Source organism: Chaetodon trifascialis, chromosome 6, assembly GCF_039877785.1.
Source record: "Chaetodon trifascialis isolate fChaTrf1 chromosome 6, fChaTrf1.hap1, whole genome shotgun sequence".
Lineage (NCBI taxonomy): Eukaryota > Metazoa > Chordata > Actinopteri > Chaetodontiformes > Chaetodontidae > Chaetodon > Chaetodon trifascialis.
The window spans coordinates 585,001-599,124 of record NC_092061.1 but is presented as its reverse complement, the minus strand read 5'-3'; the positions used below and the strand labels follow the sequence as shown (position 1 = coordinate 599,124).

At 49.7% G+C, this 14,124-nt stretch overlaps 1 protein-coding gene across 1 annotated transcript; it reads left to right on the top strand.

Moving 5' to 3' along the window:
• The first annotated feature begins 583 nt into the window (after window positions 1–583).
• tsc1a (TSC complex subunit 1a) lies at window positions 584–13,870 on the top strand. Its single transcript, XM_070964967.1, has 22 exons — window positions 584–630; window positions 1,461–1,578; window positions 1,755–1,858; window positions 1,935–2,087; window positions 2,323–2,467; window positions 2,576–2,730; window positions 2,964–3,037; window positions 3,237–3,436; window positions 3,527–3,582; window positions 3,653–3,764; window positions 3,848–3,939; window positions 4,027–4,126; window positions 4,325–4,605; window positions 5,184–5,302; window positions 5,613–5,683; window positions 6,369–6,535; window positions 7,538–7,720; window positions 8,041–8,151; window positions 8,388–8,510; window positions 9,467–9,654; window positions 10,555–10,695; window positions 10,801–13,870. The coding sequence occupies exons 2-22, from the start codon at window positions 1,467–1,469 to the stop codon at window positions 11,312–11,314; spliced, it is 3,201 nt and encodes a 1,066-aa protein (XP_070821068.1). The 5' UTR covers window positions 584–630; window positions 1,461–1,466; the 3' UTR covers window positions 11,315–13,870.
• Window positions 13,871–14,124: the final 254 nt, after the last annotated feature.

Sequence of the window (14,124 nt, the reverse complement as noted above, 5' to 3'; positions counted from 1 at the left end):
CTCAGCACATTAAAGACAACAGACTGAGATCATGAGCGAAGGTGACTGACCCCAAACACACACGCGCGCGGGCGCACACACGCGCGCACGCACACACACACACACCCACGCACACACACTGTTTGTGTGTTCTGTCCTTCGTACAGGTAAATGTACTCTGACAGTCGAGGTCACTCAGATCAGATCAGAAGCTGCTTCAGATCAGATGTTCAGATGTTTTTGTCACGTGGCTTTTTATTGATGAACTTCCTCTCTGTTTGAGGTTGTTTTGTGTTTTCTTGGTGAGAAAAGTTTGTCGATGAAGAATCAGAAAGAAAGCGATGACATATTTTCTTCTCTCGTTTCACCCTGAAATAATTTATTTTCATTTCTCCTCTTTTCACAGATATTTTATTGCAATCTATATAAACTTTGTGACATAAGCGGTTCGCCAAACAGTAAAGCTGCAGCATGAGACACAGTTCGCACTTTAGCTCGAAGAATAAAGCCGCCCATTTTTCCTATCTTTTCCTCACTCTTTGAACGCCTCCTGACGTTGATCGACAGCTTGGCTCATTCGCAGTGCGGTGGTGGGCGGGGCTTCGTGTTGCCCAACATGGCTGCGCCCTGCTCGGATCAACAGGTCTGAAGGTAACCGAGTTCTATCAGGTCATTTTTAACGTTAACGGTTTAGTTTTTAAACGGTCTGTTTGTTTCTGAGCACCGGAAGATATCGAACAGCTGCAGGCGGGAAGGTGACGCTGTCAGCCGTTAGCTAACCTGCTAAACTTCAAAACACACAGCAGACCGACGGCTCAGCTGTTAGCATGTTAGCATGTTAGGCTAGCAGCCCGCAGTTAGCTGTGAGCTGCTGTAAAGTCAGACTGAGCAGTTTGATCAAGACAGGAAGTGATAATTATGCTAACTGTTAGCTTCCATCGGAACTCAGGTTATTGCTAAAAAGACGTCACATCAATCTTGTTACGTAACAGCTGTGACATCAGAGACTCAGAGAGATTACACAACAGTGAGTACACAGGAAATACACAGAATACTTCGTCAGCAGTGTAAACTCACAGAGTACATCGTACCGGTAGTATTCAGATCGCTCACTGACGTAGTGTCCATGTAGTTGTACACAGAGTAAAATACGCATACTGAGTATGATAATACTGTGTAGTATAACAGTGGATTGTACGTACAGATAAGTACTTTACCTGCTGATACACAGATGATTATTGATTAATCTGCACATTATTCTCATCAATGAAAAAAAGACCCAGAATCTCCCAGAATTCAAAGCGACGATTTGTTTAATTTAAGAGATTGAAACACTGTGTGTGTGTGTGTGTGTGTGTGTGTGTGTGTGTGTGTGTGTGTGTGTCTGTGTGTGTTTGTTTGTGTGTGTGTGTGCCTGCGTGTGTGTGTGTCTGCGTGTGTGTGTGTGTGTGTGTGTGTGTCCTCTCTCTCTGTCTCTCCAGGTGTTCATGATGTCCAGGGAGCAGGTGAGTATCAGTGAGCTCCTGCTCTCATTGGACAGTTCAGAGCTGCAGGAGGCGGAGCAAGTCAGAGCAGCAGTGAACCAGCAGCTGAGTACAGGTGAGTTTATCTACCTGTCTCTGCATGTCTCTGTGTGTCTCTGCATGTTTCTACCTGTCTCTGCATGTCTCTGCTCTCAAGTGGACTCTAATAGTCTGCTGAGAGACCACGCGCCCCCTTGTGGGCTGTGTGGGTTTGGACGGACCCTCAGTGTGACCTGTGCCTCCTCCTGTCAGACAGAGGAGGTGCTGTCCTCTCGTCTCTGGTGGAGTATTACCTGGACTCGTCCTCCTCTCAGGCGGTGCTCCTCCTGTCCTCCATCAGAGAGCCTCATCATAAGGTGAGCCGGCGGCCCTGTCCCTGAGCGTGTCACACAGTTTATGTCAGGTTGTAAACGCGATGTCCTCGTCCCTCAGCCGCTGCTGGAGAAGCTCAACGAGTCTCTGAGCAGACCTGGAACCAGACTGGCCGGTCTGACCCTGCTGGGTCACCTGATCAGGAAGCAGCCTCCCTGGGTTCATCACATCAGCCGCTCGGCTCTGCTGCCGTCCCTGCTGCGCTGCCTCAAGGTAATCTGATTACTGATACTCGAGTACGTAGGAGTACACGCTCGCACACAGCAGGGCCGGAGCTCAGGTGGTTTCTGATCTGAGACCCGGACCTGGACCTGGACCTCACACAAACCTTAATTAAAGCGACGCTGCTCCTCGTCAGTTTGTGGATGAAGGTAGATCCGCCGTTCAGACCACAAACTGACCCCAGTGCAGCTGCTTGGCGTCCTCACAGCCTGAACCGTTTCCCCAGACCGACACGGACGTCGTGGTCCTGATCACCGGAGTCCTGGTCCTCATCACGCTGTTACCCATGATCCCTCAGGCCGGGAAACAACACATCTATGACTTCTTTGACGTGTTCGGACGCCTCGCCGCCTGGAGCTACAAGAACCCCGGTAACACACACACACACACACGTCCTCAGTTAACTGGTCTTTAGTCTGACTTATGTCCCAGAAAGTGGGCTAAGGGTGTTCTGATTGGCTGTTTGTTGTCTCCTGCAGGCCATGTCCCTGTGGTCCACCTGGTCCACCTCCATGCAGGTGTGTACTCCCTGTTCCACCGTCTGTATGGGATGTTCCCCTGTAACTTCATCTCCTACCTGAGGCTGCACTACAGCATGAAGGAGAACCTGGACACCTTCCAGGAGGTCGTCAAGGTCAGTGCGGACCAGGACAGGGACAGCTAGAGACCAGCTCCGACTAGAAGAGACAGGCAGAGACCAGCTCAGACCGGTTGAGACACAGACTACAATGTCTTTAACATTGAAGTGTGATTGTGAATGTAAGAGGGAACCATGATGTGTAATGTGACTGATGTCTCACTGATTTAATGAGAAATGTCTCTGTCTCTGTCTGTCTCTGTCTCTGTCTCTGTCTGTCTGTGTCTCAGCCGATGTTGGAACATGTCAGGGTCCACCCAGAGTTGGTCACGGGGACTCAGGACTATGAACTGGACCCGACCAGGTGAGTGCGCAGGTGAACCTGCTGCTGGTTTCAGTCTCAGGTTTTTCAACATAAAAAAGACAGAAGAAGAAGAAACTCTGAACTGATGAAATGAGTAAATAAACATGAATTTTCAAAATGAAATAGAAGTGACATCACCTTTCTCTGCTGAGCCCCGCCCACTTCAGACCAGTGAGCGCTAACTTCCTGTCTGTCTCAGGTGGAGGTGTTACGAAGTCCATGACATTGTGATCGAGTGCTCCAGACTGTCTCTGGACCCTCTGGAGTCCTCCTGTGAGGAAGACATCTACTCCTCCCTGAGAGACCCTCCCCCATCCCCCTCCTCCTCACCCAGACCTCCCCCGCTGTCCTCCCCCCTGCCTCACCTGAGCGTCACCTCAGAGACCGTCTGCAGCTCAGGTGAGTCACCTGGAAGCAGCCGTCGTGTTTTTCTTGAGTAAGTGAAAACTCTTTGAAATTAGTGGATGTCCTCTGTCGTCCTTTTGACAGGGAGCTCAGTCTGTCCTCGGCCGTGTGGACGTCTGACGCTCAGCTCCTTCGTTCAGGTAAATTTCACTTCTTCTTCTCTTCTTTGTTGTCTTACTTCCTCTGCTCACACATTGGTTCTGCGTTCAGGCTGATGATGTCACATGGAGCCCCTCCTCACAGTGTGGTTTGTCGACGCCCCCTCCCGAACCTGCTGCTGCAGGCTCCGCCCACCCACTGAGCAGGACCACCTCCGCCTCAGGTGAGACCGTGAGACCCGTTCACAAACTGTCGTCTGATCAATACCTCTCTGAAACTCTGTCTATCTGTCTGTCCGTCATCCAGGTGTGAAATGTCCCTCGTCAGCCACCGTCCCAGGGACGCCACTGACTGAAGGGAACCAAGATGGCGGTTTGACTCCTGACAACAACAACCAGGTGAGATCAGGACTGCAGGTGGATGTTCAGCTCTCTTCTCTTCACTGGAAGGCTTTTATTGTGAAGGAGTGTCTCTGGTCCTCACAGGTGAAGCTGCTCACAGGGACGGAGGGGACATCCTTTCAGCCAATCACAGAGAAGGAGGGAGGTCAGAGTGATGTCATCAGCTACAACAACAACAGCGAAGGTCAGTTGATGAGATTTGTCACCTGTGCAGGTGAAAGGTGTGTCATCCGATTGGACCAGGGTGTAATGAAGGAAGTAGCATCGACCAATCAGAATAATCCAAACTGTGAGCTAAACTCAAGGTTCACTTGCTGTCTTTTTCTGGAGCTTTCAACCTCGTGTCATGACTCCAGACGCTGATGTTCTTCTTTTTCTCCAGAGGTCAGAGCCCAGCAGCCTTCCTCCTCCTCCTCCTCCTCCTCCCAGCCCGTCCTCCTCACCTCCACCCCCAGCCATGACGAGGCCTCGTCAGGTTCAGCCCTCCGCCCTCCTCCCTCCATCTCACTGTGCCTCACCCCCTCTCACCCCTCCACAGAGTTTGAAGGCTCCACCCTGTTTGGCCCCGCCCAAACAGACCAGAGCCCCGCCCCCCGGTACGAGCCCCTGTTTGAACTCGCTCTGCCGCGAGCCGCCACGCTCTTCATCGGGAAGAAGACGCAGGTAAACTGAACCCGAGCAGAGGTTTTCAGACTGTGAGGTGGAGTGAAGGTGTAGGCGTCAGATAAAGGTGGTGCTTCAGGTGGAGCTGCTAACAGGAGCTGCTAATGGCTAATTCAGCTAACTCTCAATGGTGGCTCAATAAACGGCAAATGAACAGGACTCACAGCCAGTTCACTCAATCCATTGCATTTGTACTTCCTGTTTACATCCCCCAAAGCATGATGGGAACCGTAGTCACAAAAGTTGTAGGCTAATTATCTGCCAAGTCAAAGTAAGGTAACGAGAAAAGAATGGAGTATAAAGAGCTTCAGCATGACTCTGAGGACGGCTCAGGATCAGAGACTGCCGTCTGTCCATCAGTGTCCACGTCACAGCTTCTGTCAGGACTGAAACGTCTTCATTACACTGAGTAGACGTGATGGACGGTGGCAGGGTTCTCTGTTCTGGTCATTAAAAAATGGAGACTTTTTGTCTCAAGTGGCCCTTTTTTTAGAAGTCAGCTGAATAAGTGAACGGCTAATAACTTCATGATAGTCTTCGTTAAAATACTGATGTTTTGATCAACTTTGGTGCTGTAGGAGGTGCTACAGAGAGGACAGGAGGACAGGGACGAGGACAAGACCTGCATCTCTCCTCTGGAGGTTTTGGACCAGCTGATTGTCCACGGTCACGATGCCCACGAGGGCCTCAGCAGGAGGTGAGGCTGTTACCATGGAGACAGTAAACCGCGGTGGAACCAGACCAGAGCCCTGTGGGACTCCGTCTGTCTCACTGTCCTGTGGGACTCCGTCTGTCTCACTGTCCTGTGGGACTCCGTCTGTCTCACTGTCCTGTGCTGATGCTTCGTAACGTTTCCTTTTCCTGGATTTCAACCAATGATAGCTTTTAGTGAGAAGCTGAACTCTGGCAGATCACATGTGACGGTTAACTGTGTGTGTGTGTGTGTGTGTGTGTGTGTGTGTGTGTGTGTGTGTGCGTGTGCGTGTGTGTGCGTGTGCGTGTCGCAGGTTGTCAGCTGTGAATAAGTCGGTGGATCGAAGTCATTTTGGAGGTAAACAGCAGAGCATGAAAACCAAAGGTACCTGAAGCTAACACTGACCACACTCTCACCTCACTGACACCATCAGTTGAAATCTCTTGATTGATTTATTGACTTATTGATTCGATCCAGTCTCTGGTGATCAGTCTGTCATAGACCTGACGTGACACTGACACATCAAACACATTGTGCCCTCACACCTGAAACCAGAGGGTCAGAGACGTCCTGAGGACAGTCTTTCCATTCTGTCCTCTCTGTCTCTGCCTGTGCATGTGATGGAAGTGACATTTGGACTGGTTTTATTATCACTAACCAGACTAACGGCACTAATCCGACCGTTTGTTCCTGTTTCCTAATTAGCAGCTAAAAACGAGTTCACGTAGTTTAATAATGTAACGCAGAGCCGCCGTGTCGGATTTGATTCACCGTCCATCTTCCTCAGAGGATGACCCTGTGGCTTTTCCTCTAGCGCCACCTGCTGGGTCATTGTTGGGAGAGAGGGACGTTTTCAGCTCTCAGTTTCCTCCCACACAGAAACACATGAAACGAACTTCAAAGGGAAAAGTCAGCTCCAAAACACTCTGACGTCCAGACTTCCTGCAGGGCTTTAAACGCATCACCTTCAGTCTACAGATATGAGTAAATGACATGTATCCTCTGTGTGTGTGTGTGTGTGTGTGTGTGTGTGTGTGTGTGTGTGTGTGTGTGTGTGTGTGTGTGTCAGGCCCCGCCCAGGGGGAGGAGCTTCAGTCCCTGAGGAGTCAGTTGTTGCTGGTCCACAGTCAGCTGCAGTACGAACGTTTCAAACGTCAGCAGCACGCCATCAGAAACCGCCGTCTGCTACGGAGGGTCATCAACGCCACCGCGCTGGAGGAGCAGAGCGTCGCCATGGTAACACTGCCCCATAACTGCAGAGTGTTGATGTGAAGGGTTGATGTTTGTTTGTTAGTTCCTCTTTCCTCCGTCCTTCTTTTCTTTCTTCATCTTCCTTCAACGTGTGAAAATCACACATGCTTTGACTTCAAGAGCACATCGATCCACATCGATCCACATCGATCCATGTCAGTCCACATCGATCCACATCGATCCACGTCAGTCCACATCGATCCACATCGATCCACATCGATCCACATCGATCCATGTCAGTCCACATCGATCCACATCGATCCACATCGATCCACGTCAGTCCACATCGATCCACATCGATCCACGTCAGTCCACATCGATCCACATCGATCCACGTCAGTCCACATCGATCCACATCGATCCACGTCAGTCCACATCGATCCACATCGATCCACGTCAGTCCACATCGATCCACATCGATCCACGTCAGTCCACATCGATCCACATCGATCCACATCGATCCACGTCAGTCCACATCGATCCACATCGATCCACGTCGATCCACGTCGATCCACGTCAGTCCACATCGATTCACGTTGATCCACATCGGTCCACGTTGGTCCATGTGAGCAGAAATCTGCATGTATGTAGTCAGAGGAGGGACCTCTGACACATCTTCACCTCCTGCTGAGGTGCAGGAGAAGAAACTGACCGAGGAGGTCGAAAGTCAACAGCACCAATAATGAAGAACAACTTTATCGTCAGGCCACACCGGGGTCCTCTGGTCCTCGGGGACCTCGGGGTCCTCTGGTCCTCGGGGACCTCGGGGTCCTCTGGTGCTCATCATGTGGTGACTTCAGACGACGGGAGGACAGACACTGCTTCAGTCTGTCAGAGCAGAGGTGACCTGTGTCCTGACCTCTGACCTCTACTCTTACGCCACCTTCAAGACAAACTGTGGAATGTGGAAGACTCAGTAAACGTAAGGTGGTCTGTGTGTGCGTGTGTGTGTTCCTGAGTGTGTTTCTCTGTGCTTGTGTGTTGCAGAAGGGTCAGCTGAGCGCTCAGGATGAAGAGATTCGATCTCTGAAGTTGAGTCTGGACGAAGAGCAGAGACGATACACACAGCTGCAGCAGGACACGCACACACACACCAAGCAGCTGCACACACACATCCAACAACTGCTGCTGCAGCAACAAGACGAGCAGAGAAGCAACCAGAGGCTGCAGGTGCTGACACGCACGCACCAACGCACGCACCAATGCACGCACGCACCAACGCACGCACGCACACACCAACGCACCAACGCAACGCACGCATTCACGCACGCAACGCACGCACGCACGCACTCCAGTCCACAGTTTGACCTGTCTTTCAATAAAGGAGGTGTGTGTGTGTGTGTGTGTGTGTGTGTGCGCGTGCTGTCACAGTTCCAGAATGTTCCTCGTTGTGAACACCTGCTGCAGCACATCATCACTGTCAAGGCTCGTGTTCGTCGTGTGCTGATTGGTTGTTTTAAAGCCACCTGTGTTGTGATTGGCTGTTTCAGAGCGAGCTTCAGGAGTGTCAGAGCAGGCTGAGGGATCTGGAGGTGGAGCTTCAGAAAGCCAATAATGAGGCTTACAATGCAGAACACCAGCTGACCCAGCTGTCACTCAAGGTGAGGAGAACTCCTATTGGCTGATGTCACGATTCAATGTCACTGTCACTGTTCGTAAAGAAACAAACATGGAAACGATGCGATGCAGATAGAATGTTGTTTCATCACAAGCAATGACAGAAATGTGTGTGCGTGCGTGCGTGCGTGCGTGTGTGTGTGTGTGCGTGCGTGCTGCGTGTGTGCGTGCGTGCGTGCTGTGTGTGCGTGTGTGTGCATGCATGTCCATGCATGTCCAGCTGTGCAGCAGCGAGCAGCTGCAGCAGCAGATCTTCCTGCTGAACCAGCAGCTCGTCCTGCTGAGAGAAACCAACCGAGGTCTGACCGAACAGCTGGAGGGAGGAGAGACACACCGCTGCACTGTGAGCGCACACGCACACACACAAACATGCACATGTGTACAAACATACAGACACTTTGGGGACAGCGCTGTCCCGGTGGTTTGGAAGGACGGTGCCTCATCACGGTCTGGAGGTGTGGTGAGGTCAGAGGATGCTGGAGGGAGCTCTGACGCTTCGTTGAGGCAGTGATGGTCTCGGTGTAAACCTGTTCAGGTGTCTGGTGAACCTGTGGCCAGATGGCCCAGTGTCACATGGAGCTGGATCCCGTCCTAAACAGGACCAGATCAAGTCCCGTCAGGACCGTGAACGCATCACAGATGACAGCCACATGATGAAAGTCGTCATGTTTCAGTGAAAACTTCCCTTCAGCTTGGAAACAAACCTTTGGGGTCACATGGTAAACCAGCTCTTCAGAAACCTGCTGAGGGATTGAACAGTTTTTTCCATTCAAGGTTCTGCAACAGTTATTTATCACTTCATTGATTCTGTTCACTTTTGTCTGTCGGCCTCGAAGCGTAACACACATCTGACTTTCAGACACTCAGCAGACCTCAGTGACCCCAATGACCTCAGTGACCCCAATGACCTCAGTGACCTCAGTGCATTGTTGGTATATTTAAAGGCAGGTCAGCATCTTAATGAATGGTTTATGTCACAGGGATTAAACAGGGTAAGATTAAAGTGACAGACTGCTGAGATCATGTCCAGTCATGCAGATCAGTGATGTTTAGAACACAGAACCGTCAGGAAGAACATACAGAACACGATGAAACGACAGATGTCAGCAGAGAATAATGGAGGACGTAGAAAGACTGACTGCAGACTTTGTCCTGCATCATTGGACACTAACTGAAATGTGTGGAGCAGAATCAACGACAGACACACTCACAGGACATAAAACACGGGACACGCTCTGACACAGGACAGGCCAGCACTGAGTCCAGACTCCATGTTGTCTGTGTGTGTGTGTTGGTCAGGAGGCGTCCATGCTGCAGTGCAGTGTGGGTAAGGAGTACCAGCGGCTGAAGGACAGTGATGTCCAGCACAGACAGAAGCTGGAAGCAGCCAATCACAGGATAGCGGAGCTGGAGAACCAGCTGGCCAAGAAAGACCAGCTGATCCTGGATCAGAAGAAACTTCTGGAGGACTCCAAGGCCCAGAGCAGGTCAGAGTCCAGTTCTGTTTTCTCTGACATAATGTGTGACGTGTCGCCACGCAGCAGCTGCGTCCTGCAGACAGAATGTGCTGAGGTGACATGCTGGTGGCGCGGCGCTCGAAAGCCTAACGAACAGGAAGCTCGTCACTGTTCAGTCGTCCCTCTGATGTGAAGCTGCAGGGTCCTCATCAGTGCACGTTAGTTTGATGCTAAAGCTCTGTTCATGTTTGGCTGCATCTCTACTAAAGTCCAAAATAACATTATTGGAGCCAATCAGTGAAAAGCAGAGTCAACGCAGAATTAATTACCGCGATGTCTCTTGTGCTCAATCATCTTTGAACACTTTGCTACGCAATAACAAACAGCTAACAGCTACAAGCAACTGCTGGGTACAAACAGCTAACGGCTAAAAAGCAGCTAAAACCGGCTAACAGCTACAAAGAGCTAACAGTTACAAACAGCTAACGGCTAACAAACAGCTAACAGTTACAAGCAACTGCTGGGTACAAACAGCTAATGGCTAAAAAACAGCTAAAAACAGCTAACAGCTACAAAGAGCTAACAGTTACAAACAGCTAACAAAGAGCTAACAGTTACAAACAGCTAACAAAGAGCTAACAGTTACAAACAGCTAACGGCTAACAAACAGCTAACAGTCACAAGCAACTGCTGGGTACAAACAGCTTACGGCTAAAAAACAGCTAAAAACAGCTAACAGCTACAAAGAGCTAACAGTTACAAACAGCTAACAAAGAGCTAACAGTTACAAACAGCTAATGGCTAACAAACAGCTAACGTAAATCACCAAACAACAACAAAAAGGTAGATGAACCAGGACGAAGTGCTCAATGATGCTGACGTGCATGTGAACGCGCTCGCTGACCGCCGGCCATCTTGTTTGCGTGTCAGAGGTGAGCTGTCGGCCTGTGAGAGTCGCTGTGTCGCCCTGAGGAGACTCGCCCAGACTCTGCAGACTGAGATGCTTCACCTGTACAGTCAGATCCACCTGGACGCACACAGCCACAGCCGGCCGCAGGACGTCTGCAGCAGGTAAACCTGAAACAGGTGTCTAAACCAATCACAGGGATGACGTCACTGATGATATCAGTGCTGTGATCATGTGATGTCATGTGATGTCATCTGTCTCATTCTCAGGCCCAACGGCAGCAGTGATGCTGTACCAGCTCCTCAGGGCAGCCGCGTGCCCCCCCCCTCCTCTTCTTCTGTTGGTATACTAAACGGAGGCATGGAGGCCCTCTCCACCTCCCCCCTGCACCTCCCCTCTTGTTCCTCCTCCCCCCTTTCCCTCTCCCCCATCGACTCCCCGCTGGCCGTCGGCTCTTTCCTGGAGCAGCGTGCGCGACAGCTGTTCAGACCGACCAACTGCAGCCAGGAGGAGGAGGAGCAACAGGAAGGGGAGGAGCAGGAGGAGGAGAAAGACGAGGAGGATGAGGAGGTGCAGCTAGAGAGTCCTCCTCTGGGTCAGGAGGCAGAGGAGGCCACTCTCCTCACTGGGAGTCCTCAGACAGAGCCCCCAAGACATGCATTGGCTCCCAGCCTCCCTGCCTCTGGAGCTCCAGTGCCCCCTGCAGACCTGACCCTCGCTGTCCGCCAGAGGAGACACGAACTGAGCATCATGGACTACGACGAGACCCTGCCAGAGTACTGATGAAGGTGTTAGAAGGCTACTGATAACTGGCCAACTGCATGTCCACAGTCCCGGTCTGATCTGTCTCTTTGTACATCAGGACCTTCAGTCGTCCTCAAAGACTATTAAACTGTGTTAAGACACAGCATCGCTTCGCGAATAACAAAAACCTTTATTCACTCTGCTCACAGCCACGGACGGAAAATCACACGAGTGTCTGAAGTGAATTAATTATCTAACTCCTGTAGCTGGTGAGCTGACCGCTAACCTCTGTGCAGAAACATGCTACATGCTGTGTTTGAGGGATTCAGCAGCAGTTAATGTCAACTCAGACACGATTCCTTCCTCCAGTCAGAACACAGCAAACTTTCAAGAAAGATAACTTAACAAAAGATATGCTAACATTTGTTTATAAGATAATTTAGCTAAATAAACAAAGCTAATGAGTAATTTTCAGCCAAAGGTTTTTGGCTCTTTCACCTTTTTGTCCACAATCGGAAATAAGTTGCTAATGAGCAAATGTTTGTTAACGAGCAGGTTAATGTCATTTAAACCAAAAAAGAAAGAAAGATCACATTTATGTCAACTAGTTTGACAAAAACAAGCTAATATTACTAGCTTAATGTTACTGGTGCCAGAACAGGCTAAAGTGACTGGAATTAAGATATTTTTTGTCTCAAAAGTTTATTGCTCAGTGTTAGCCAGCATTTCATTTTGAGACAAAACACAGTAGATTAAAGAGGAAAGCTGATTTCTTGTTTCCAACATGGAGCAAAGAAATAAAATGACAGAACGTCTGTAACAGGAATTAACACGAAGGTCTTCAAAAACAAAGTACATCGGTACAAAGTACACAGAAAACCAAATGTCCACGTCAGAGCAGCTAAAGGCAACAAACCAAACCGACAGTTCATGTAAAACGAGCTCGATGTAGTCCATGAATACGCCCAGATTGACCCTCTAAACATGGCTTTTGTTTTAAGATCTTCATATTGAATGTCTTTTGGCTACATTCAATATTAACACTACTAACATTAGCTAGTTAGCTAATGTCTCTTTATTATTTTTTCTCGTAATCTTTTTGCTCTGCTGTGCTGTTAAGGAAATGAGTTCTTAAGTTTGACTGAAGGTCCTGAGTTTAAAAGACTGATTGCGTCTGTTGGGACAGTAAATAAAGACGGACGACGTCTCTCAACGTCCCCCCACTGTACTTAAATGAAGCCAGAATGTTGGCGTGACGGGGGCTGCCATCTTGTCCTGGTGATGTCATTTAGAGTCAGAGTCTGTGCAGTATTGATGGGGGGTGCAGTGTTGAGGTCCCGCCCCTACACACATGAGCTGTCAATCATGACATCACACCCTGTTCTTCGAGCATCAAATAACTAAAATGGAAAATGAACGCTTGAACATAAACAGCGTGAGAACGTCAGAAACCATCTTTATTTATTTGACGTGGACTTTGACTTTATGTCCCGTCCACTAACATGGAGGGGGCGGGGTTTATGACCTGTACTGCAGCCAGCCACCAGGGGGCCCCACGCTGCCATGTCCTTCATCTTTATATACGCCGTGTGAGGATTGGTTGTCCTGTAGTTGCCATCAGAAAACATTTATAAAGCCAAAAATGAGGGAAGAAAAATGGAGGCAGTCAGTTTGTCAGTCAGTGTGATGAATGTACAAAGAAGCTAACAGTCGGCTGATTGGTGAACATAGCGTTGGGGGCAGCAGGACAAGCTGAGCGACACCAGACCTGACAGATTATCATCTTATGAAGCAGCTGTGGCGAACATGTTAGCCAACAGCTGCTCACCCCGACATCCAGCAGACTCGTGGTCATCATAAGTCGGACGTCAGGGTTCGATCGTCGCTCCTTTATGTTTTCACTTTACACGCTAACAGGCCAAACTGTTTGTCCACCAACCGCCCGGCGTCTCCTCAGACAGAAGCTTCAGAGCAGCGCTCAGCTGTTCATCCCACAGACCTGCATCCTCTGTGAGTTTTTCAGATGACTGGTTGACACTGGGTTTGGTGTGCTCCTTGAAGATGTGATGATAAGCTGGTAAAACGTGGTTTTCTCCTGTTGTCTTTTGGCTAAAGGAGAGTTCAGATCAGGAAGCTTTGACTCGTTCAGCGTCCCAGTGATCGGCGTGCTGGTACACTGACAGAAATGTTCTTTGACTTGTGGAAAATGTCTCCTCAGATTCACAGCTCACATCTGAGGACATGTCTGTCCACCAGCTGAGCTGAAGCTCGACCTCATCATTCAGAGAAATACTTCATACTTTAATCCGCTGCCTACCAAAGACTGATCGTATTCTGACCTCATCTCTGGACGAGACAGGAGACTCAGATTCATCTGAACGCCTCACTCAGGACAAACGAGACTGTTTGAAACTAGTATGTCAAATTACACCTTTAAGCCAAAAGCTGAGGAGGAGCAGACAGACCAAAGACGTCCTCCTGTCCTCTGCAGGACTGAATCCAGCAAATGATCTGTGCTTGTTGCTCTGAGAATCACAAACCTGAAGAGACGAATGTTAAACTGTGAACACTAGAAATAAAGACTTCTGAAATCTGTGGACGTCCATCTGTTTGTGTCCCCATCATGCAGTAAAAGTACTGCGTGTGCAGTAAAACGTCTGTGTCTGATCTCTGATTCTCTGTGACTTCATCACTCTGCTCATACTGAAGCTTCAGTGTCAGAGCAGCGCGTTACTGGTGGAGCTGCTGCAGGTGGAGCTGCTGCAGGTGGAGCTGCTGCAGGTGGAGCTACTTCAAATGCTTCATATGGCGTCACCTTGTCACTGAGGGGTCGGGCCCCTCCAAAGGGT